Genomic DNA, 26,584 nt, shown 5'->3' on the forward strand with positions numbered 1-26,584 from the left:
TGGAGGTTCATGGAGCATGATAGGTAGGATCCCTGGGATGTATAAAGAAAAAGATGGATGAGGCAGAAGAGGCAGGCAGGTGTACACAGCTGTGCACACGGCTGTGCAAACGGCTGGTGGGAGGGAAGCAGGAGACTCACGGGCCACATGGGTTTTGTCCTCGCTGCGTGATGCTGGTGAGTGAGCCCACGTGAATAGGCTGCGCAGTCAGAGGATGTCCGAACCAGCAGGTGTGCGTGTTGGGACATGGGAACAACAGAAGTGGTACCGTGGCTTCTCCTCGGCTCCGGAACCCGAAGATTCTGGTGTAGCTAACGTGCCAGGTGGAGATTCCCAACGCTGACCTGTAGAAATGATCGGTGACCTTGGGAGCCACAAACAGACGAGTCCATCCAGGACATCGAAAAGAAAGCAGCTGAGGGGAGAGTCAGCAGGAAACGAGGTCTTTAGGGTGGGAAAAGAAGAAGTTTTAGAATGAAAACCTCAATGAAGCCAATAAAAACACAGTGGAAAGCATTACCAACAGACTCAGCCAAACAGAAGAAAAATGTCAGGGATAGAGGGCAAGGTTAAGGAAATTCCACACTCAGACACCAGTAAAAAAAGAAAATAAATACCACAGTCACAATGTCCGAGACCTCTGGGTTACACACAGAGGTCAGACCTAAGAATACATGTGATGGAAGAAGGAACCCAGATCAACCACAGGAGAGAAAAAATATTCAACAAAATTTTGACAGAAAACCCCAAATCTGGAGGAATGGGTACCCCTAAATAGACATGAAGAGAAGAACCTCTTCATGACATTTTATAATTGAAATATCAAAAATATTTATTTTTCAAATATTAAAAATTGTAAAGGAAAAACAACTCAGTAAAGTTAAACTTATAAAAAACTTACATCTCACCAGCCACCTAAAAGCCAGAAAAGCTTGAAAGGATATATTTCAAAACCCAAAAGTCAATAACTGCCAACCAAGATTGCTGTTTCCAACAAAGGCATCTTTAACTGATGGAGAAACAAGAACAGTTCAAGACAAAGGCAGTTCATGACCCCTGAGCCAGCTCTGCAGAAGAGACTCGAAGAAACACTGCAGATGTGAAAGGAAGAACTGAACAACGGAAATTCATTATGTCCAACACAGTACACCAGAAGACCCCCTTCTGTTAGTAAGGGGGAAAGAAAAGAACAAACAACTCAGCTAGCCAGAAAAAATAGACAGCAAAATTGTTAAGATTCAGTAAATAAGAAGAGTAGGCAGAGTTTTCCTGTCCTGACCACCTGATCCCAAATAACTGTTAGCTGCTTCCCAAATAACTGACTTGGAGACAATGTAAATTGTAAATGCTCAGCTAATAGCTCAGGCTTGTTACTAGCTAACCCTTACATGTAAGTTAATCCATATTTCTTGTTTATGCTTTGCCACATGGCTCATGGCTTGTTACCTCATTTTCTACACATCCTGCTTTCCCAGTGGCTGGCTGGTGTCTCTCTAATTCCACCCTTGTTCCAATCATTCTCATAGTCTGGTTGTCTCCCTATAATTCCTGCCTGGCTACTTGTTGCTGGCCAGTCAGCTTTTTATTAAACCAATCCGAGTGACAAATCTTCACAATGTACAAAAGGATTATTCCACAGCATTTCCCCCTCTTTGTCTAATTAAAATGGAAGGTTTTAACTTTAGTATAGTAAGATTATGTACAAAAAACCAGTTAAGTATGAATTACAATTATAATATCCAGTCCATTTTTATTTGACAAAATTAGAGAAAATATTTTATTATCTATCTTATCTTTGTGAGTCTAAAATTTTATATCAAATTTATCCTAACTCCATCAAAGACCCCAGAAGGATCAAATGTTACCTAATTACAGGAACACCAGGCCACCTGGACAGTCACTCTAGGTTCTTCTGTAACATTGGGGCATCCACTTTGGCCTACAGGCCTAGTGTATCTGACAGACCTTTTTTAGAAGCAGGGAATTTTGAAGGACTGTCCTACCTTGTCTTGGCAAAGTTTGGCAGTTGCCTTTCTTGCATCCTGCTGGTCCAGTTTGGACAGTATATTGTCAATAATTGAGGCAAAGGCAGTTTCTTTGCCCACATGGCTGGCTTTTGTTATAAAGAAAACAAACTCCATGCAGAGTTTTTTCATTGCCCACCATCTTCTCTGAAGTAGATTGGTGCAGCCAGGAGCACACATGTCTCACTGTTATGAAAAGCTTTAGGTTAATAAGCATATTAAATGCCATATTCTATAGGTCTTTGAAGTGTTTGAGACCATCTATCTAAATATATCTGTGTATAACCTTGAAAACATACCTAGCATGACTGTAAGTTTAACTGTTATAGATGACTATTAATCTGTATTTTTATATGCATTATATTTTTAAATGAGCTGCAAAAACACAGTGCCTTAAATAAGCAAAGAAATATACATCTAGTATAACAAAATTAACTTTAAATTTGTATCGATAAGCCAAAATCCATACCAATGTGAAATATTTAATATTAATAGTTGTTTTTGAATTAAAGTAGATTCAATAATCTACCCTTTTATCCTATCATTTCTATATCCCCCCTTCTCTTTTTAGAATGAGATTCCTGAATCTAATCTCCTTTGTTTAGCTTTTTTTCCTGACAGTTATAACAACTTGTAACCAATCCCCCTTAATTGATATTAAATAACTATAACCCATCTTTTGGGAATGTGGGCATAGTTCTCTAGATTGCTTCCTGTTGTTTGTGGGTGCTATTATCTTTGGGGGACCCTGAGAAAATTTAGGATTATAGTTAAGTCCTGACTGGAGTATTTCTGTGAGGCTGGATCGTCTCAGTCAGCATCCTTGAAGCTGTTCTGGATGCAGAATTTTGAGGAGACTGTAACAGAGGCGTTTTGAGATGCTGCATCACCTGGGCCACCTGTTTTCATTCTTGTCTGGTTCCCCTTGCTCTGAAAATACACAAACTTTAAAAAGTAACATACAAATGTGCATTAATACTGTGCATTGTACACAAGTCAGCCAAAGATAATTTTGTTATGTGTTTGAGCAGATCATAGTGGAAAAAAAAACTAGGAATCAATAGCAAAAGAATTTTATATAAACTGCAGGTATGACTGCGAAACTGAACAGTACACCCATAAATGACCAGTGACTCACTGAAAAAAAAAAAAAACCAGAGGAAATTTAAAAATTCCTACAATCAAATGAAAGTAGAACTTCCTGGAAGTTTTGGGATATAGCTGAGGAACTTATAAGAGGAAAGCTTATAAGTGCTTACATTGAAAAATAAAGCCCCGTCTCTTTGAGATGGAGCTCAAACACAAAACCTTATTCTATACACGTCAGGGGCTTAGAAGCACAGGAGCGAGCCAAACCCAAAGCAACACACAGGAAGACGACGACCAAGGCAGAAGTTAACACAGCGGAGATTAAAGAGAGGTGTAGAGTTAGAGCTGGAATTGGATCTTTATAAGAACTGGTAAATGTCCATAGACCACTAGCCAAATTAACCATGAGAGAGAGAGACAGAGAGAGAGAGAGAGAGAGACAGAGAGAGAGAGAGAGAGAGAGAGAGAGAGAGAGAGAGAGAGAGAGAGAGAACACAAAATAATAAAACCAGAGGTAAAAATGGGCGATTCATCAGATTCCAGTGGAATCAAGAGGGTGATCAGGGAATACTTTCAAAACTTGTGCTTCAGAAAGCTGGAAAATCCAAAGAAGTGGATACATTCTTAGACACAACAGACCAATAAGCTATTAGATGAAAATAGTCATTAAAAGTCTGGGCGCCACCACAGCTGGGCGGTGGTGGCGCACACCTTTAATCCCAGCACTGGAGAGGCAGAGGCAGATGGATCTCAGTGATTTCAAGGCCAGCCTGGTCTTCAGAGAGAAATCCAGGACAGGCAAACTACATGGAGAAACCCTATCTTGAAAAAACAAAACAAAACAAACAAACAAACAAACAAACAAAAAGCCTGCTAACATAGAAGAGCCCAGGAGTGAGTGCATTCACCACCGAATTCTACCAAACTTTTAAAGAACTAACTTCTAATATCCCTCTAACTGCTCCATGAAAGGAACTTGAACAAAATCATTCCATGATTATATTGATATCCAAATGAGATAAGAACAAAGAAAACTGGGGGCCACATTTTCTTGAGGACCGTAGACACAGAGATCCTCAATAGAACTTTCCACAGTGGGGCAAGAAAGATGGCTCAGTGGTTAAGCACTTACCATGCAAGAGGGAAGAATAGCAGGATAGAAATGATCGGACAGGGAGATGGGAAGAGGAGTTAGGATGGGGAGCGAGGTGGGTAAAATAACGACAAGATGTCTGTGGAAAAGCCACAAGGAGTCATACCATTAACTGTTTACTAGAAAACCCTGGTATACATTTAAATCCACGTAGAAATCTACGTATGTAGTTACTTTCCTCATCTGGACTGATGGCTCCGAGAGACAAAGACCAGCCGACAAACACCCTAGTAGCAGGCATGGGCATTCCTCCTTTGAAAGGTTGGCCAGGGCTGTCCAAGACACTCCCAGAGCGTACAGCCTATTGCTGCTGGACTTGGCTGCCCGCAGAGGTGAAGGTAAGTCCCTGTTGCTCAAGACACCGTGCAGAACGGGGACTGAAGGGCCCTGAGCTAGAACTGACCTGAATGCCCCCTTCCTGAATATGCATCCTTCCAACCTTGTCCTTGAAGTGAGGTGTTCTTTTTCTTAAGCAAGACCCATTATCTCTCACTATGCACAAAAATAAATCCACAAAATAAATACAATGCAACAAATTTTTTAAAGAGGCTAGAGTGATGGATCGGTGGTTGAGAACACTTACTGCTCTTACAGAAGTCTTGAGTTTGTTTCTCAGCATGCATGTCTGCTCACAACCACCTGTGATCCAGCTCTAGGGGATCCAGTCCCCCGTCCTGTACTCCATGGACACCTGCACTCATGCCTGCACGGACCCACACACAGATACACATAATGAAAATATAATAAAAATCTTAAAAAAAAGAACTACCATGTGACCTAGCTCTACCATCCTGGGTGTGTGCTAGCAGGACTCTTAAGTCAGCACCATGCAGAGAAGTGTCCACATGGATGCTGTTGCTCTCTGTCCACAGTAGCTACGATGTCATCAACAGATAAACGGATCGGGAAGATGTGGTGCACATACACCGAGAATTCTGTTCAGCTGCAAAGAATACAGTTGTAATATTTGTGGGAAAATGGATGAAACCAGAGATTGTTGCATTATGTAAAACTAGCCAGACTCAGAAAATGTGGAAGCTAGCTTTACATTTGTGTGTGCGAGAGTGGGCCTGTGTGCGTGTGTGTCTCTGGATGTATGTGTACACACAGAGACCATGAAAGAGGAGGAGCAGGTGTGTGTGCGAGAGTGGGCCTGTGTGTGTGTGTGTGTGTGTGTCTCTAGATGTGTGTACGCACAGACCATGAAAGAAGAGGGGCAGGTGTGTGTGCGAGTGTGGTCTTGTGTGTGTGTGTCTGGATGTGTGTGTATGCACAGACCATGAAAGAGGGGGAGCAGTTGTGTGTGTGAGAGTGGGCCTGTGTGTGTGTGTGTGTGTGTGTGTGTGTGTGTGTGTGTGTACACACAGGCCATGAAAGAGGAGGGGCAGGTTTGTGTGCGAGTGTGGTCTTGTGTGTGTGTGTCTGGATGTGTGTGTATGCACAGACCATGAAAGAGGGGGAGCAGTCATGTGTGTGAGAGTGGGCCTGTGTGTGTGTGTGTGTGTGTGTGTGTGTGTGTGTGTGTGTGTGTGTGTGTGTGTACACAGGCCATGAAAGAGGAGGGGCAGGTGTGGGAGTGAGTAGGGGAACAAGAGGAGGAGGGGGCACATATGATGGGAATGGAGTGGGAATGTGTGGGTGGGGAGGAAGGGGAGGGCATTGGGGGGATGGATTAAAAATTAAGTATAATAAATATGCATAAACAGCAGTGTATCACAGTGATACTCATTAATTTGGATGCCAACAAAACTTTTCTCTTTTTTAAAAGTGGCTAAACAGAATAGAGTGTGTTCCTTCAGGGCCCAGGCTGTGGTGACTGTAATTATAAGATGATGAGAAGAGAGTGGATGTTTTCCTGATATTTCTGGTTCTCGGCAGCTCAGACCAGACATGGCTGACGTCTGAATGGTGGCGGTCCCCATCCAGGACTGGCTTCTGATACTTCTCTAGGGGAAGGCTAGATATGATTCTGGGTTTCATGCAGACAGGACAGGATTATCGCCGTTGGCTGGGTTAAGGCCCTTGGTTTGCCTCTGCCTGGCTTTATGACTTAGCCCAGTTCCCTAATCCACTCATTAATCTGCAGAGTAACGTCTTTAAAACTAAACAGAACCTTTCAGTTGCATTTTCTGACTGTACGCTGACTTTTAGTTCAGGCCTGAAGTTCAAAGTCTGATGAGAGAAATCGTGATTCTACATATTTTACTAAACAGTAGAGGGAACTATGGTAGGGTAAACTCAGTTTGAGTGCCTCAGGGGAAACCTGGGAAGCTAGCAAAAGCTGTGGTTTTCATGCTGTTGGTGTTTTGGATCCTTGAGTACAGAAATGACAGTGAAGGATTATTTGAGGAAGTGTCTAAATTGTGCAGGATGGGGGGGTGAGGCTGTGCCTTGTCTAGTATGCAGTGCGTGGGTCTTCTGCGTGTGAGCCCCAGTGCCACACACCCCCCATGCACACAAATACTACACTTAGGATTCATGGTTTTTTATGTGTCTAAAAAAATGAAATCAGTCACATAATGTAGGAGAATGGTTGAAAGCAAGCAATATAGCCAGTATTTTATAAGTAGCTGAAATCAGCTAATAATTCTGTTGTAAAAAGAGAGAGGACCTGGGCCTAGAATAAAATGCATGAACTAGACTAAATTGAATCAAAATCTTTTGCAATATAAATTAAATGTTATTATTGGGACTAATAAAAGTCCTATGTGCTGGTTAACTTTAATTGTCGGTTTGGTTAGATTCACAAACCCCCAGAGCATTCATTAGACACTTGGAGTGTGACTGTAACGCGGTTACAGGGAGCCTTGCCAGAGCAGGGAGCTCCACCCTGCACATGGGCAGCATGGTCCTTGGGCTGGACTTTTGGACTGAGTGGAAAGGGAAAAGAAAGACACCTGCAGAGCATTGGCATCCGGCTTTCTGCTTTCTGCTAATCGCCTGTGACATGGCTGTTCAGGTCCCCACGCCTTCTCGTCATGCTGGTTCCCCCCCAACCCCCATTTGCTTTTTGTCGGGGATTTTGTTTGCTGTGACAACTAATGAAAATCTTTTAAAAATTATTTTAAAATGTATTATGTATGTGCACATGTACACATGAGCCACAGCACTGTTGTGTGAAGGTCAGAAGTCAGAGTACAACTTTCTAGAGTCTGTTCCTGCTTTTCGCCTTCACCAGGCCTGCACAGCAAGCGCCTTTACCTGCGGAACCATCTTGCTGGTCCTGCCTGAGAATCTTTTTTTAACTTTATGTCTTATATTTTTTATTAACCTGTTGGGTGGCTCAGTATCTCATCCAATATTTGCTGAGCAAATGCTCTATACAAGATGCATTTGTATTTGGTTGCCACGCCCTCAGCAGACAGTGTAACAAAGGAGGAGTCCGTGTGCAGAGAACAATGTACAACTTACACAAATCATTCCTTCAGTTCAGTATTCAAATGCTCTTTGAATTCGCACAATACACATCCAGCACATGGAGCTGAGGACCTTGGTTTTTACGAAGATTGCTGGTGAAACTCATGGAGGTTTTATTGACTCAGGGGACATAGGAGAAGGGGTTCGAATCCATGGGATCCTCCTACTTTGTGGGGCCTAAAGCCTATGTGGTAAAAATCACTACAATCATAAAGAAAAACAGCGGCGAGTTTGGACCCGGAATGATCTATATACAGGTGCTTTCAGAATCTGTTTGTGAGGCAGGGTCTTGTGCTGCACAGGCTGGCCTCAGACTCCTGGGTTCAAGTGGTCTTCTCATCATCACATCCCAAGTAGCTGGGACGACAGGTGTGTGACTCTGAACCCAGTCTCAGGGATTCTAACATGACCTACAAATGACAGTCCATGGATTAGAATTATCTGTAGCTTTTTGTTTAGTGTCTGCCAGCGTACCTCATGGCATGATCAAATAGTACAAGGACCCCTCCCTCCAAAGGATATTCTTTTAGGGAATAGCATGCGAGGGGAGGGGTGCTCGTCCTTAAAGCAGAGGAGTCAGGGAGATCGGTCCTCATTGAGGCAGGAGCTAGCCCTTTGTCGCTGCCGGGATGCTCTGCTCTAAGAAACAAACCCTGAGTTTCCAGTTGGGAGCTCTGCTGTCAGTACCACCAAAGGATCTTCCTTTCCAGGACTCACTTTAGGCTCCTCCTCCTCCTCCTCCTCCTCCTCCTCACAAAATCCCCGTTGGGATGGCCCGTCCCCACATCAAGGCTGACCACCTAACTCCCCATCCTTGTGACTTATCCCCACTCATCGGTAACAACAATCACCTTCTTTCTTCAGTTAACATAATGTAAAATTTGGTTTGTTTTTTTTGTTGTTGTTTGTTTGTTTTTGTTTTTTGCTTTTTTTTCTTCTGAAGCTGAGGATCGAACCCAGGGCCTTGTGCTTGCTAGGCAAGTGCTCTACTCCTGAGCTAAATCCCCAACCCCCATAATGTAAAATTTCAACTGTTGCTGTTATTATATAAAATGAAATAAAATATCCTTAAAGAACAGTTAGGAGAAAGGCCCAACTCTGCGAGTTAGGTACTGAAACCACACATCCCAAAGCTCTAAAACCACACCATTGAACACTGACTCTATAAACCTCTTTGTAGGTGGAAGAACTGGTGGGTCCGGGGCATCCTCACCCTCACCATGATCTCCCTCTTTTTCCTGATCATCTATATGGGGTCCTTCATGCTGATGCTTCTGGTAAGTGATCGACGCCTTCCTTGTTTTCTCTGTATTTACATACCATTGAAGTAATTTGAGCATATAATAATAAAAAGGTAACCCGAGACTTGGAACAGCAATTTCAGTTCCTTTAAGCAACTTCTAGTTCATGAAATGATTCAGACTAATCTTTTACTGTTTGCAAAATAGTCCCTCAGTGTGCCCGTTCAGCAGAGAGCAAGTGTGCCTTAATACACAGACATCTGTGTGTCCAGTACCACGCAGAGGATTAGGTATGGCAGAAACGCACATACCACTTCCACGTATTTATATCCGACTAGCTCCCTGACTTGAAGGAACTTAGTGTAACAGCAGAAGCACTCAGTCAGTCAGAGGACTACACAGTGGTAAGTCTTGTGACAGGCCATGTTCTGAGCACAAGGGTGGAGCACCAGCATGTCATCCGGTCTAAAAGAGGACTAGCAAAGGGCTTACAGAGAGATGATGCCTAAGCTTGAAGATGACACAGAGAGAGCAAGGTGGAGTTCAAGGTGGATACGCCATGGTCAAGGCAGGGGCTGCTGAGAAGGTGTTACCGCCCTCACAGGATCCGGCTTGACCTGTGGATGGCCGCTAGGGATGAGACTGGAGAGCTGAGTAGACGCCCTTCTGAGAGACTTAGGTGTTGTGTACGGGAAGCCAAACAAGTCATGAGGGCAAGCAGACAAATTAAGCTCTTACTTCATTCATTTCCTAAATGCCTTCAAGGTGACTGGTGTGCACCAGGAATGACCGTAGCACCGGGGTATGTTAATGGTGGTGCTGCTGAGGAAAACATACCAAGCTCTGTTTTGATGGTGCTGGCTGTTTACACTGTAAAGAACTGATTAGCTGCTTCTAATGACCAACTGCAGTGCTTTAAATAAAGACAGTACTGTAAGAGCAGAAAAGGCATTGGCAGACTCTCTGCAAGCATTGCCCAACACTTGATCTTCCATCTGAAGGTTGAACAGGAGTCAAGGGGATGGTGAGAGGACTTGGGAGGGGAGGTCTTCCTCACAGAGTGTATACCTCAGCTGTGGGAGCCAGGAGAAATCCATTTGTTCAACAGATTGATCCAAGTGTTTCCAGGGATCCAAGCATGGCTTAGCAGTGAATAGTGACGGCCATTCTTGGGGGCGCACACAGTGTCCTTCATTATTACTATGTGAGGAGGAGCTGAGAAGATGACAAGCTCTCAGGATAAAACTGTTCACCACCACCACCCTTCCCCGGCCAGTCACTACTGCTCCCACCATGGCAGTGCCCTCCGGGGACACACTTGTGTACCAGGCGGCTGTGGCCACTGCTCCCACCGTGGCAGGTGCCCTCCGGGGACACACTTGTATACCAGGCGGCTGTGGCCACTGCTCCCACCGTGGCACGTGCCCTCCGGGGACACACTGTGTACCAGGCGGCTGTGGCCACTGCTTCCACCGTGGCACGTGCCCTCCGGGGACACACTTGTGTACCAGGCGGCTGTGGCCACTGCTCCCACCGTGGCAGGTGCCCTCCGGGGACACACTTGTGTACCAGGCGGCTGTGGCCACTGCTCCCACCGTGGCACGTGCCCTCCGGGGACACACTGGTGTACCAGGCGGCTGTGGCAGACTCTCCCTTTTCTACTCTGTTGCTTTCTTCAGCCCAGCTCAGCTCATTCAGCCTCTTCCATGTATTCACCCTGCCGGTCTCCTGCCTACAGCAGAGCATGAATGCATCTATCTACCCATCTCCCTGTCCTTTATTCCCGTGTCCTGCTGAGAATGGATGTGATTATCAGCAACCTGGTGTGGTTTTCCTTTTATTAAAAGTACATTTGAAAGTAAAATTAGTCACAATAAAAAAAATGTCTTCAGCTCAGGAAGTCAGGGGATGACGCTGCTCCCAAGAAGGGCCAGACTGCTTTTCCGTGATGAAGTTCAGAACTCTTAGAGATGGTCATCTCACTGTATTTCCCTCGCTGGCCTTGAACTTGCAGTCCTGCAGCCTCCACAGTGCTGGGATCCCAGGTGTGTGCACCATGCTCAGTTGGATCCTGATTTTTAAAGAGGATCATAACCTGCCTAAAGTATTTAGGGTGTTTTTTTTTAACCTTTTCTGCTCTAAAATGGAATGTGAAGCATTGTCTTCCTTAAATCACTGTGCTATTTTTAAACAATCAGGTTATGTTCTGTTTCTTTAATGAGAACATCTTTAATTTTGAACATACTTGGGTGCAAATAAGTTCTGATGTAATAAATCAGATTATCTTCTTAAAATAGGTTCCTAGAATAAAAATAGACATTTTTGTTTGTATAGCCCACAGTCCTGTGTGACCCCCAGCTGTCCTGCATAAATCCGTTCTTCCAGGCTTTCCTTTCCACTCTGTGTTCCCTCCTCATCCTTAGCCATTCTGTTATGGTTTAATGTCCCCTGAAAGGCTCCTAAGTTGAAGGTTTGGTTTCCACCCGGTGATCTAATCATCGAGAGAGAGTGATCACCAGGGGTCTGACCTAGCCAGGGATCCCGGCTGACGGACTTGTCCGCCGGAGCTGTGGAAACTTTGAAAGGAGGGCCGGCTGGAGGAGGTAGGCAGAGCAGCTGTTGGCACTGTATCCTGTCCTTGTCTCTTGTGTCTCATTCTGGGCCTGGCCTGCTGGAGTGAACGGCTCTGTTCCACCCCCCATCTTGATGTTTTACCTCACCACATATCCCCAAAAGTCTGAACTAAAACCTTGAAATAAATTCTTGCATGCTGTTTTTGTCAGGCGGCACATTCCCAGGTTCCGTCGTCACTGACTAGTTTCTCCACGTCCCCGTGACGCTCTGCTGGTTCGGTCATGTCACCTAGCCTGAACTACTGCCTGCTTTTGCCACCTTGACATTCATTAGTGCCCCGCCCCCACCCCATTGTCCCAAATATTCATGTCTTCTCATGTCATTCCTTTGCTACCGTCCACCACTGTGTATCCTCACAGCTCTGAACTACTTATTCATACCCTAACGGGCCTCAGTCATCCAAGACACACCCTAACGTGCCTCAGTCATCCGAGACATACCTTCAGTCATCTGAAACATACCCTAACGTGTCTCAGTTATCCGAGACATAGTCTAATGTGCCTCAATCATCTGAGACATACCCTAACATGCCTCAATCATCTGAGACATACCCTAATGTGCCTCAGTCATCCAGACATACCCTAATGTGCCTCAGTCATCCGAGACATACCCTAACATGCCTCAGTCATCCAGACATACCCTAACGGGCCTCAGTCATCCGAGACACACCCTAACATGCCTCAGTCATCCAGACATACCCTAATGTGCCTCAGTGATCCGAGACATACCCTAACATGCCTCAGTCATCCGGGACATACCCTCAGTCATCCAGACACACCCTAACGTGTCTCAGTCATCCGAGACACACCGACTGCCTATTTCTGTGCCTTGGTGCTGCCGCTGTCCATCTGTCCCCCACCACAGGTGTGTGTGGTTAGTTCCACATGCCATTAGAGTCGCATGCTTCTTCGCAGACTGTCTGGAAGCAAATGCCGGGAAGCATTTCCAGGAGTCCTCATGGCTAGTGAAGTGGGCTGCTAAAGAATTGGCTCTTGTTTTTAAGGCTCTTAAACACATTAATTGGACCAGTGGAGTTCTTTCAGTGTTTATTTCTACCAGTTTCAGTGGCATGATGTATCAATTTCTGTGTAATCTCCTAGTCCTTAATACTGTAAATATATTTTAAAGAGTTTTGACTCTAGTGTTTGGAATTCCTTATTTGGTTTTCCCGGACATTCTGTATCCTCCTTGCCAGCTGTAATGATAAGCACACAGATAACATGGCTGTTAAATAAAGCCCCTCTTTTCCTCCTCTCAGGAGACGGTGCAGTGCTGAGTGGGTGTGTTCATAGAGATTGCATCACGACACTGGATATTTTAAAAGCTCTGTGTTCTGTAAACAGTGTGGTTTGCCATTTTGTCTCCACACTGAACTTTGTCCCCATTCTGTGATTATTTATATGAAAATAACCTTTTATTTCATATTTACACAAAGATTATTTGAAGAATGACCTTTAAATCTTCTTTGTTTTTGTAATACACTAATGACTTGTGCTACCAGTACTTCTTGTACTTTGGGATAATAAATACTTCTTTATTATGTGGCAAAAGAGAACATTTACTTTTTTAAAGTATATGATTGGACATGTAATAAATATCTGATGGTAGAATAGCTTAAAAATATCCTGAAAGACAGACTTGAGAAGGCTAGTTTACAGAAACCTCTCTCTCTCTCTGTCTTTCCTCTTGTGTGCATGTTTGTGTGCATGCACACACGTGCAATTTTGTGTGTGCACTTTCCTGTGTGTGCATCCTGGAGGTGGAGGATTGCTGTTGAGTGTCGGTCTGTCTCTCTGCGCCTTCTGTTTTGAGACAGAGGCCTTTCCCTGAGGTGGAGCTTGATGTTCCGGTAGCCTTTGTCTGGCCCACGAGCCCTGGGATGCACCTGCTGTCTGCCCCGCCCCTCCCCCGGTGCTGGGCTTTGAACTTCATGCAAGTCAACTTAGGTCCTCATGCTTGAGCAGTGGGTCTCTCTACCCACTGACTCATTTCCCCAGACCCCAAGAAATGTTCAAAACTACAAACCTTCAAACATGAGTTTGGAAACCTTTTTCAGTGAAAGGCCAAATAGTAGTATTTTAGATTCTAAGTTGCAAATTGGTCTGTTATAATCTTTGATTTTTAAACTCTTTAAGCCTATAAAAGTCTTATTCTTGTACAAGATTGCACAGTCATAAGCCCTTGGCTGTGCTGTTGAGAGGAAAGAAAATAATTTGCTGTGTTCACCAAGACTCTCCCTTTTGGTTCAGAGGTTTTCATCGTGCCTTTTGAGTCTTGGAATTGGCCAGGCTTGAGTAAGATGTTGAAGCTGCACCTAGATCTGTGGGTTTGTCATTGGGAGGGGCCATTAGCAGAACAACTCATGAACACAAGGACGCCTTGCAAACGAAACTCCACCAAGGTTGTTGTCTGGGCCAAGTGTGCACGTGTGCCAGACTGATGGTGACTCTGCTCACACTGACCAGAACTGTCGCTGGCTGTAGGACAGTCTGCTCAGCTCTGAGAAGGAAGAGTGGAAGATGGTGTGATTATTCATCCTGGACATCATCTGTTTTTTTTTTTTTTTTTTTTTTAAAGGTAGAGTCTCATTATTTGGCTGTGGCTGTCCTGGACCTCACTTATGTAGAGACCAGGAGAGCCTTGAACTCACAGAGATCTGCTGTCCTGCCTCTTGTGTGCCAAGATTAAAGGGCCATGCCACCATCTTTCTAAGTGTGCTGGAACATGTGATTAAAGATACACATACACAAGCAGACTTGGCTAAGCCAGTGTTTTCCTATAGTAATCCAAGCGACAGAAATGACGTGTCGTACCTGTCATTGTAACACAGGAGGCTGAGAAAGCGAGCGGGGGAGTTAGAGGCCAGTCTGCCCTGCAGTGTGAGACCCCGTCTCAAAAGAGAGTATCCACCTTGAGAAATTGTGAATACATGGAAATAAATAATAAAAATAAATGGATAAGGCCCGCCAACTGCCCAGGAGACGCTGCCCCTGGCTCTCCTGGGAAGATCTCAGGCCTTCATCTGAATATTCCTTTGCTGCTCCATTAGGCACGGTTTCCCTTGGAAGAGTGGATGTTGCCTCTTTGCTATTGCCGTTTAGTAGGAGTTGGTAGATTAAGAATTGTTGCTTTAAAGTAACACAGCACAAACACAAACACTGGAACTCACGCTACCTCGTCTTATTTGCAGGTTCTGGGCATCCAAGTGAAATGCTTCCACGAGATCATCACCATTGGGTACAGAGTCTACCATTCCTATGACCTTCCGTGGTTTAGAACGCTGAGTTGGTGAGTGACTGTGAACTGCTCTGGTTATGCAAATCTGATTCATTTCTAAATGTTTAAACTGCAGAATGATTTTGGAGAAAGAGAAGCACGCTGAAACTGTGTTTGTACAGAAAATAACCTTCGCTCCTCCTCCAGCACAGCCTGCTGCAAGCTTGCCTTTCAGGCTTTGTAATGACGTCGAATTCATGATTAATATATTTGCCATTTTATTTTCTTCCTGGCCATAATTTTATGAAAAGCTTTCTTATTATTTTCCCAGTTGATGAGAGAACACAATATATTTGATATGTGCATATATGTATAAAGTTTGCCTTATGTATTTTTTTAAACATTTCAGGCACTCATTGCTGTCAAGACCTTGAGTAGGAAACATTGCGTAACAATAGATCCTAGTCGGGCTGTGTGGTCATACCTTTAAGGAAGTAACGCCGTAACACTTCCAGGAAGTCACTGTCTTCCTAAGATAGATGTATCTTACCTTTGGGGCTTAGAATAGTCTAAGTAGTTCCTAACCTGAGTGTGGTGGCTTGTGACTGTGACCCTGGTTCTGGGATCCAAACCACAGCAACTGGCTCAATTGCTGATTGTCTGAGGCAGGAGGACCGTGAGGTCAAGGCCAGCCTGAGAGGTCAAGGTCAGCCTGAGAGGTCAGGGCCAGCCTGAGAGGTCAAGGCCAGCCTGAGATAGGTAATAAGATCGTAGAGATGGGGAAGTGGAGGGGTTAGTACTGATATTGATGAGGGAATTTTATCCTAGCGCTTTTCTCCACTTCTCATAAAATATATGGGAAACGCACACACACATTAAATCAAAATAAGAAGAACCAATCGGGGTCCTCCTGGGCATTGAGAAGAACTGAGAAAGACATCAGAACTATGTGCAGGGCAATGGTGGCAGGGAGGAGATGCTCATCCACCTCTCCCTCCTTGCCCTCTTCACTTGCTTCATGAGGTGGGGTTGTGTCCTCGCTGTTAGTTATCAAACAGGAGACCACGGAGCAGCCAGGAGTTAATTTTCATTATAAACTTAACCCTGTGTATGTGTGTACAAGGCATGTGTGCATCTGTCTGTTCATTATAAACTTAACACTGTGTGTGTGTGTGCATCTGTCTGTCCATTATAAACTTAACACTGTGTGTGTGTGTGCATCTGTCTGTCCATTATAAACTTAACACTGTGTGTGTGTGTGTGTGTGTGTGTGTGTGTGTGTGTGTGTGTGTGTGTGCACTGTTCTATTTTGACATTGTCATCTCTGATACTGTATTTTGAGTTAAACACAGGAATTGTCTTTGGTGGATTGCTGGTTGCTATTGGCTGATGGGTTTGAAATTAAATTTAAAATGAGAAAACAGCATTTTGGTGGAGCATATTTTGGATTGATCACCTGAATTTGATTTTATCTTAGTATTGCCATCAAAATGCAGGCAGTGATTCTGTCACATTTGAGGGGAAAGCCTTCCGACGCATCAAGCTCATGGGTTTGAATTGCAGGTACTTCCTCCTGTGTGTGAACTACTTCTTCTATGGAGAGACGGTGGCGGATTACTTTGCTACGTTTGTTCAGCGGGAGGAGCAGCTGCAGTTCCTCATTCGCTACCACAGGTTCATATCCTTCGCCCTCTACCTGGCAGGTAACTTGAGGTCGCTCTGGAGGGACCTGCGGTTAATGTTTTCCATGTTTGCTTTTACTAAGGCTATCTAAGTGCATTTGTGTTCTTTTTTCTGTTACATTTTTTTTTTTTTTTTTTGTTTTTCGAGACAGGGTTTCTCTGTGTAGCTTTGCGCCTTTCCTGGAACTCACTTGGTAGCCCAGGCTGGCCTCGAACTCACGGAGATCCGCCTGCCTCTGCCTCCCGAGTGTTCTGTTACATTTTATTCCGGGCTCTCTTTAGATTATTTCTCATATATAAAGCTATTTCTTCCATTGTGGTCTTAAGTAGTATTTATTCCCTAGTGGTAATTAAAAAAAAATCATAATTATACCATTCCATGTTCCTGAAATTTTTCTTTTCAATTTATAATTTAAAAAAGCCTTTGTAACATAGAGTATTTGTTAATCAAATATAATTTACAGAGAAAATTTTACAAATATGTATTTATAATTGTCCCTCGGGAATAAGGTTTTTTCTAGAGCAGTGGTTCTCAACCTTCCTAATGCTGCGACCCTTTAATACAGTTCCTCATGTTGTGGTGACCCCCAACCATAAATTCACATCATTGCTAATCCTAACTGTCATTTTGTTACTGTTCTGAGTCCTAATGTAAACATTTTTGGAGACAGAGGGTTGACAAAGGGGTTGTGGCCCACAGATTGAGAACCACCGTTCTAGATGAATCAAGTGGTCTGCTGGACAGGGCATATTATGTGTGCAAGTTTGCTTCCAGGACGCCAGTGCCTTTTTTTATTGCTGTAGATTAAAAGTCAGCTGCCTAAGGAAGAGTTCTAGTTTTAAGTAAGGTCCCTCTGTCCTTAGCCTCTGACCCTGGGATGTCAGGACATGGAACACAGTGTGGAATGATGATGAGCACTTTTAGAGAATGAAAGGTTTTTCCTAAAGGATTCCCTCATTTTATATCTTCATCCGATCTGTTTTCTGATTTCTTCCCTTAATTTAAAAAGTTATATCACACACCTTTAGTCCCAGCACTCTGGCAGGCAGATATCCGAGTTCAAGGCCAGCCTGGTCTACAGAGTGAGTTCCAGGACAGCCAGGGCTACACAGGGAAAGCCTGTCTCCAAAAATCAAACGAGTGAGGTTATTAATGGAGGTTGGAGAGATGGTTCAGTGGTTCAGAGCACTTGGCTGCTCCTGCCGGGGACCCAGGTTCCCGTCTCAGCAAGCCCATGGTGGCTGGCTTACAGCTAGTTGTTCGGGGTACCTGCCTTCATGACTTTCCCAGGTCCCACCCCGCAGAAGCAGGGCCTGTGAAATGGTGCAGAGGAGAATGCATGTGTTCATGAGGTCCTGGAGTCTCTTCAGTCTGTGCCTGACTGCCGTGAGTGACCGGGGCTCTGTGCCTGCTGCTAGTCCTCTTACTTGATGCCTGTCCCCACTGACCTTCTGTGTGGGTTTTGGAAAACACCTTTGGTCAGCCTGCTGTCTCATCCTGCAGAAGTTACCCGACTCCAGCTTTTGAGTCTCGCAGAGGATTGCCTTCCATTCTCTTTGTTCTGGCCGGTCTCCATCTTCGTGTCTGTCAGCGGCATTTCAGCGAGCTGCCAGGGCTGAGTAGAAATGAGTGGACATGCTTTACCCGCTTTTCATTCTTCCATGTTTTCACGTGTCCATCAGGTTCTCAGTCCTGGGGGCTGGCCGGGATAGGCAGCCTTTCTAACCTAGCCGCCCCTAAAGTCAATGGAGTCTGAGGAGTGTGGGAGAGCTGTGCCTGTGCCGCTGCTGACCGAGACCTGCTCTGCACCTCTCCATGGGCTGCGGAGGAATGAGAAGCATGCCAAGATTCTAAGGCAGTCTTGTTAAAGATAGGATGTTTTAAAATATATATACTTTATGTGCCATAGTAAACATTCAGAAAACAAAGGAGTATTCCGTGAGATCATCTTGATGCGTTAGAGCCTTACTTACGGTCTCCAGGGGCTTCTGAGGTTATGCTAGAATAAATTCTAGATATTTCCAGAGCATTCAAGCTTGTACACCCCTGTCTTCCCTCACCTATTGTCTTAGACAGATGAGAGGCCATTATTCTGTGGCCCATCATTTCCAGTTAACGTAGCTTCGGGTGGTTGTAATAGTAATATATCTAAATCAATCCCAGCGTCTCCTGATCTGTAGTTGTACCGGATTGCAGCTTGCAGTCCGGACGGGTGTGATGTCCGCATGTATGAGGCAGACGTTTCCTCCCCCTCCCCTCACTGTTGCTGGCTGTAGCTCGTGCTTGAGAATGGCCTCTCTGTTGGGCAGAGACAGACAGTGGGCTGATTTTCTTGTTGTTTCTTTTATACATCCTACATATCATCTCCCAATTAACTCCCGTTCAGTGACTGTTGTATACATTAAAGATTTAGAATCTCATAACGTAACTGTTTGTCCTTTTTCCCACTGCTGTACTGATTTCTGCCATAGACATATTTTACCCCAAGGTAATAGGCTCAGTGATCACAGAAGCTCATTTGAAAGTCACCATTTATTTTGTAAACAAACATTCCCGTGCTTCCCAATGCTAGGGCCTGAGTGTGGCGGTACTGACAGCATGGGGGGACATAGCAGATGACCTCATCCCGTGTGTAAAGCCTGTGACTCTCAGTCCACCAGCTCACTGTGGAAGCATGACCGAACAGGACTAACAGGAGCAGGAAGAAGAGGCCTTGCTCTGAGGAGGGCTGGGCCACCACGGAAACCTCGGGAAAGAGGTGTCTGGTGCCGTGAAAAGTGAGGATAGGTGGGCCTCTGGCATTCGTTCTGGGACCCGGGGACAGAGCTGAGATGGTGGCATGTCCAAGCTTGAGTCCCGAGAAGCCGTTTGTGTCCCAGGAGGGGTTTGGACTTGTCCCAGGGAAGCCACGTGGGGTTTCCACGCCAAGAGAAGATAAAAGCAAATCTGTGGCCAAGTGAGAAATGGGTTGGGAGCAGTGAGCAGGGGAGCAGTGAGGAGGCAGAACCTGAGCCCTGCAGACTTATGCTCAGCACCAAGGGATATAAACTGCCACAGTGGACAGTTAGCTGGTCCTTGGAACCCAGTCACTATTTTATGACAATCTATGAAAAAATTGCTCTGTGTCCCTGGTTATTGGCTTAAAATGTACCTTTTTAGTTGAGATATTTCTGTATCCATATGTAGTTGTAAGAATTAGCTGGGCAGTGGTGGCGCACGCCTTTAATCCCAACCTTTGGGAGGCAGAGGCACGCAGATCTCTGAGTTCGAGGCCAGCCTGGTCTACAGAGCGAGATCCAGGACAGGCACCAAAAGTACACAGAGAAACCCTGTCTCAAAAAACAAAAGAAAACAACAACAAAGAATTAACATTTCCCTTTTGATTTTGCCCAATTTCCACCAATGTAGCTTTCTGGAAAGCCCTCACATCTGCATAGGAGGTAGATACTGTCTGTTACAGTTCTACAAAACCCACACACACAGCAGCTTGGAGTGAGCTGGGAGCTATTAGGTCCAACTGTGTGGCTCTCATTTATTCAATTCCCAGAGCGCTCTGCTGAGGCTGGCAGTAAGTTTCCCAATACCTTTGTGTTTGCTGAACTGTTAGAAGGCTGAGGATGTGTGGATTCACACACCATGCCTTTGAGCGCTGTTGCCTTGGCCTCTCTGACTTGCTTGCTGTCTTGATGTGAGTCTTTAAACTGTTAGGCAGTATTGTGGGTCTAACTGATGGAGCTGGACTTTGAAATGGTATAAGGAAATAGGAGGCATGCTGTGTTCTTTTATCGGTATTGTTCACGTGATAGTGTGAAAGGGCGCTGTGGAACGCTGGTTTTATTGCGGTGACCAAAGGGCTTTGGAGAGTGTATGTCTTAGCTGACATTAAAAGTAAAGACAACCTAAGCTGTTCCATGGACATTAAAGTTTATTGAAATAAAATGTAGATATCTCTGTCCCCCTCATCAGAGCCCATGACCTTCAATGACTTGCTTCCTGTCATATGAGGTGACTCACTGAGTAGTATCTGACTTAGAAAAGCTTGTCACCAAATGAATTTGACTAATAAGAAAGAAGTCAGCAAGACTGAAAATCATACAGGTTTCTCCAGAGACTAAAGAGCGTCTCCCGGGCGGCTTGGTGACTCGGGTTTGGGCTGTGTAGGACTGAGAGCAAGTGTGTGGTTACAGGTTGTGTAATGGTGGGTTGATGCGTTCGGGGTGGTTGGCCCCAAAACATAGCAACTGCAGTCACGTGGGTGTTGTTTTAGCAAATGACCTTTCTGCTTACATTCATATGTGCTTGTTTTGCTTCCTTTAAAATTCTTAAGCTATCTCATCAGTGTCCTTTGGCAGCTTTGCCTTTAAAATTCAGTTAATGTGACTCTTTGTGAATCAGTTTTTGAATTTCCAATTCATTTAACCTCTGTGTGAACAGCCCAGCTGTAGTCTGGGTGTGACGACCACACAATGCAGTGTGTGTGAACAGCCCAGCTGTATTCTGGGTGTGACTAAACCACACAATGCCGTGTGTGTGAACAGCCCAGCTGTAAGTCTGAGTGTGACTAGACCACACAGTGCAGTGTGTGTGAACAGCCCAGCTGTAGTCTGGGTGTGACTAGACAACACAGTGCAGTGTATGTGAACAGCCCAGCTGTAGTCTGGGTGTGACTAAACCACACAATGCCGTGTGTGTGAACAGCCCAGCTGTAAGTCTGAGTGTGACTAGACCACACAGTGCAGTGTGTGTGAACAGCCCAGCTGTAGTCTGGGTGTGACTAAACCACACAGTGCTGTGTGTGTGAACAGCCCAGCTGTATTCTGGGTGTGACTAGACCACACAATGCAGTGTGTGTGAACAGCCCAGCTGTAGTCTAGGTGTGACTAGACCACACAGTACAGTGTGTGTGAACAGCCCAGCTGTAGTCTGGGTGTGATTAGACCACACAGTACAGTGTGTGTGAACAGCCCAGCTGTAGTCTGGGTGTGACTAGACCACACAATGCAGTGTGCCTATGAACTTATTTAAGATGATGCTACAAGTTTGCATTTTGGCAAGTAGTGCAGCCAAGTAAAGAGTGAGGAGGAGTGAGTCCGTTAGCGCCTTGGTCATACCTGGCCCCCTCCTCATGGCTGTTGCAGAATTGATGACGCCACATGTTTACTGAGTGCTTACTCACTAATATTAAAGTTTTAGTTTTCTGTTTTCTATCTCTTTAACTGGACAGCAAACTCTGTAATTCTCACGCCCTTTCTCACTTCTTTTTGTATCTTGCATCTGGAATTTCATAAATGCTTGATAAGTTGTTAAGTTGTTAACTCATTTTCTGAAAGCGCTGTATTGTGTCTCTTGGGCTTTTCCAGTATCTGTTTTTCCTTCACTGTTCACAACCTGCTCGACCATCTCATTTGCTTTTGTTCTTTGCTGTAGACCCTTCTCTTTGTCTGTTGGAAACCGGCCCTTGCTGCCACCTGGGGAGTGCTTGGGATGGGAAGCAGGATGCTCATATCTGCGTCAGCACCTCCAGCTCAGCCGGCACAGCTCCACACAACTGTACCGAGAGCTGTTCCTCACGGCTGAGTGTGTTAGGGACCTGCTCCAGTTTGTCTTCGGTTGCTGCGTTAAAACACTGAGCAAAAGCAACCTGCGGAAGCAAGAGTTTCTTTGGTTTGTATTTCATGCGCGGGCTCCATCTTTGAGGGAAGCCAGAGCTGGAGCCTGGAGGCACGGGGTGAAGCGAGACCACGGAGGGCGTGGCTTGCTGGCTTGCTTCATTGCTTGCTCAGCTGCTCTCTTATGCACTCCAGGGCCACTTGCCCAGGGGTGTCACTCATACGGTCAGTCATTCATCACGAAAACACCCACAGACATGTCCACAAAGCCAGTCTGATGGAGGCAGTTCCTCAGCTGAGTGCGCCTCCTTCTAGGTGACTCCAGTTTGTGCCAAGTTGACGAAAACTGCCCAGCACAGCAGCCTTTCTAGTGAGTGCTGTTATTGGTGGTGATGTAATAAAGCCTATGATTTTTATTGATAACATAGCTGTGTAAATATTTTTTAGTGAAGGAAAAGGTATGACTGGATCCAAATGTATAAATTATCCTTAGAGTTATTAAGATATAATATATACACACTTTTATGTTTTAATCATAAAATATTACATAGCCATGTGTTGCGAATGATAATGATTCTTATATTATATATTTTTAAAAAGAATGCTTTTCTTTAAAAATATTTAGCTTTAGATAAACTTGATGTCTTAGTCGTTGTTCCATTGCTGTGAAGAGACACCGCCACCCAGGCAACACTTATAGAAGAAAACATTTAATTGGTGGCTTGCTTACTGTTTCAGAGGCTTAGTGCGTTGTCATCATGGCGGGAAGCATGGTGGCATGCAGGTGCTGGAGCAGTTGCTGGGAACTACATCCTGGTCCACAGGCTGAGGAGCCCATCCTCTGTGACACACTTCCTCCAACAAGGCTGCACCTCCTAGTCCTTCTAATCCTTTCCAACAGTTCCACTCCCTGGTGGCTAAGCATTCAAATATATGAGCCTATGGAGGCCATACTTATCAAACCCTCACACTTTACACCTCCTCCCCTGAAGTCAGAGAAGTGTGTGGTCTTGATGTGTTTAGTTCTTGAGTATCTGTATCCTGTGGGTGAGACTGGACCAGTCAAAATGGATGATCAGGATTGTTTGGGTGAAATGTCCATTGGGAGAGTGCCGAATGATTCTGCTGATCCTTTTGTTTGATGCATCTCAGCTAATGATATCAAGAAGTTCCGATGCTGTGCCGGGGACTGAGGGATGTGCTTGTGCAGAGAGGGGAGTCCGGCAGTTCCCAGCTCTGCCTGGCCCCCATTAGCCTTTGAATCCAGGCCGGTGGACATGCACAGCGCACAGAGGTCCCGTTCTGACCGCACTGCAAGCTAGATCCACCTGCTCTGGGAGGCGTTTCAGCTTTATTTCTGTTGTGTGATGAAATTCCCTGACAAAAAACAACTTTGTTTTAGCTCTCAGTTCTTGGTCAGTGCCCTATTTCGGGGAAGTTAAGACAGGAACTTGAAGCAGCTAGTCACCCCCACAGCAGGGGCAGAGGGAAAATGCCTGCCTGTCTGTGCTCAGCGCCCTCTCTACAAATACACAGTCCAGGAGCCAATTAACATAAAAGAGTCGCCCACGGGCCACCTGAGCTAGAGTTTCTAGATCCTCCTCTCAAGTGATTGTAGATTGTGTCAAATCACCAATTAAAAATAGCCACCGTAGTTTATGGCCTTTGGATAGAGCATTGTTACCAAAGAGGCATGAATTCATTTAAACTGCACCCCCCCCACACACACCCCTCACACATACACATGCCACACACACATATACACCGCCCATGCCCACATATACACACCCCACACACATACACACACACTTGCCACACACTCCACACACACTCACCACACAGATGTACCCCCCCCACACACACACACACACTCACCACACACACACACACACACACACACACCACATACTCACCACAAACTTCACACACATACACACACACTTGCCACACACTCCACACACACTCACCACACAATCCCCACACACTCCACACACAGATGTACCCCCCCACACACACACACTCACCACACACACACATACACACCCCACACACTCACCACATACTCCACACACACACCCCACACACATACACACTTGCCACACACACACATGACACTACACACACATACATATCCCCCACACACCCCCCCCCACATACACATACCACACACACACACCACACACACACTCTCCATTTCCTTTGGCTTTGTCACAGGTCCTTGGTGTTGTTTGCCCCCCTCCCTCTGTTTCCTTCCCTTCTCCCTCCCCAGGTGAGTCCCCCCCCCAGCCCATTTCCCCCATTTCCCCTCCATGGCACCTGTATCCCTCTAGTCCTCTCTAGAGCTCCCCCTTACTTCCTGGTTTCCATGGTTACTGCAGATAATATACTCACACCTGAAGACGGGAGCTAGGATCTGTAGATAAGAGACTATGTAGCCTCTGTCTTCCTGGGCGTGTAAATGCCATGGAGTGGCTAGCCGGGTCATGTGGTAGATCTGATTTTAGCTTTTTGAGAATTGTCCACATTGATTTCCACAGTGGCTGCACCAACTTGTAGTTCTACCAAGGAAGTGTGGCTCTCCTTTCCTGTATCCTCACTAGCATCTCTTGCTAGCTCTTTTCTTTCCTTCCTTCCTTCCTTCCTTCCTTCCTTCCTTCCTTCCTTCCTTCCTTCCTTCCTTCCTTCCTTCCTTCCTTCCTTCCTTCCTTCCTCCCTCCCTCCCTCCCTCCCTCCCTTTTCTCTCTCTCTCTCTCTCTCTCTCTCTCTCTCTCTCTCTCTCTCTCTCTCTCTCTCTCTCTCTCTCTTTGTTTTCTTTTGTTTTTCAAGACAAAGTTTTTCCATGTAACAGCCCTGGCTGTCCTGGAACTCTGTAGACCAGGCTGGCCTTGAACTCACAGAGATCCACCTGCCTCTGCCTCCCAAGTGCTGGGATTAAAGGCATGCACCACCACCGCCTGGCTCTGTTTTCTTGATCTTAGCCATTCTACTGGGGTAAGATGAAATCTCAAAATGTTTTGATTTGCATTTTCCTCATTGCTAAGGATCTTGAACACATTTTGAGATATTTCTTAGTCATTTTTATTTCTTTTGGGAACTCTCTGTTCAGATCCCTGGCTGGGTTTTTAATTGGGTCATTTATTTTCTTGACTGTTTTGTGAGTTTTTGTATATTCTTGGTTTTAACCCTTTATTGGGTGAGCAGTTGTCACAGATTGTCTGCTCCGTGGCTTTCTCTGGACTTGACTGATTCTTTCCTTTGCTGTATGGAATTTTTAGTTTTGTGAGGTCCCATTTGTCCATTCTTGGCCTTAGCACCTAGGCAAACAGAGCCCCCTTCAGAGAGTACTCTGCTTCACCCACATCCTGTGGGGTACTGGCTGTGTTTCCTTAGAGTGGTTCCAGCATTTCAGGTTCCACATTTAGGTCTTTGATGCCTTTGGAGTTGATTTTGTACAGTGTGATAGAAAGGCTCCCATTTTGTCTACATGTGGACATCCACGAATTTGAGGAGTTGGGGGTCGTAAGAGAAATTAGAGAGAGGGAAAGTGATAACTCCAGCATTCACACACGAAATTCTCAATAAGGAAATAAAGGAAGCAGAATCTGGTCATCCCAGAAGGAAAGCTTAAAAGCAGTAACTGTGAAGCGAGACTTTTCCACGCTTGGCAGCCGCCGCAGCGCGGACGGACTCCGTGTTCTTAGTTCTTTTCCTCTAGTGCTCATTCCCTATCTGCTCCCCCCCCCCCACACACACACAATGTTGTTAGAGCTCTTGGGTGTTTCCCATGGCCCTGCAGTCCAGGAAGCCCGGTTACTCTGTACTGACAAACGGGAGGTAGGAACTGTGGTCACTTTCCCACTGTCTTTACTTTGCCATAATCCTTCATGTTGGATATTTAAAAGTCAGTTGTCAAATTCAGAGTCAGCTGCTCTTTGGGTCTCTGCCTTGAGGAGAGATGCATCCTTGGTTATAATGCCTGGTAAACTGAGTCCAGCGATGCAAAATCCAGTGTTCATCTCGTGTGGTGTCGGTCAGTTGACACACAGATTCAGTGTCTGCGTCAGATTCTCTCTAAACACACTGCAGAGTGTGGCGGCTTATCTAAATTAGACTCGGTTTCTGCATTCATTTTCAGTATCCACCTCTGCTAGAAACATGTCTTTATAAGTTTCCTGGTGTTCTGAGAAAGCGCCTTGTTGTGTTAGCACATGGTTAGGGAGGTTTACTGAACGGGCAGCCGCAGCACATCTTCCTCGTAATAAATGTATGATGCAGCTCAAACACTGGGAATAAGAAATGACTTAGGAGCATTATATTTTACCACATTCATACGACTGGTCTGAGAAATTCAAGTTACTCTTTGTACTTCAAGTTACTTGAGTTTCCATGGAACTGGGCCTTGAGGGCCAGGGGCATCTAAACATTTCTTTTAATTCTGTAATCCTCAGTGAAGAAACAAACCCTTTTTCTTCATTTGTGAAGAGGAGATGATGAAGGCCAGCTACTCAAGATATTGGA

At 45.2% G+C, this 26,584-nt stretch overlaps 1 protein-coding gene across 2 annotated transcripts in view; it reads left to right on the forward strand.

The window, feature by feature from the left end:
- Positions 1–26,584, forward strand: part of Cds1 (CDP-diacylglycerol synthase 1) — a 67,598-nt gene that overhangs the window by 23,478 nt on the left and 17,536 nt on the right. For both annotated transcript variants that reach the window (XM_006975405.3, XM_076546782.1), the window contains exons 3-5: positions 8,864–8,960; positions 14,749–14,846; positions 16,338–16,477. In XM_006975405.3, coding sequence (XP_006975467.1) covers positions 8,864–8,960; positions 14,749–14,846; positions 16,338–16,477 — 335 coding nt within the window. The remainder of the gene's footprint in view (positions 1–8,863; positions 8,961–14,748; positions 14,847–16,337; positions 16,478–26,584) is intronic.

Source organism: Peromyscus maniculatus, chromosome 10 (assembly GCF_049852395.1).
Source record: "Peromyscus maniculatus bairdii isolate BWxNUB_F1_BW_parent chromosome 10, HU_Pman_BW_mat_3.1, whole genome shotgun sequence".
In the NCBI taxonomy this organism is placed as follows: Eukaryota; Metazoa; Chordata; class Mammalia; order Rodentia; family Cricetidae; genus Peromyscus; species Peromyscus maniculatus.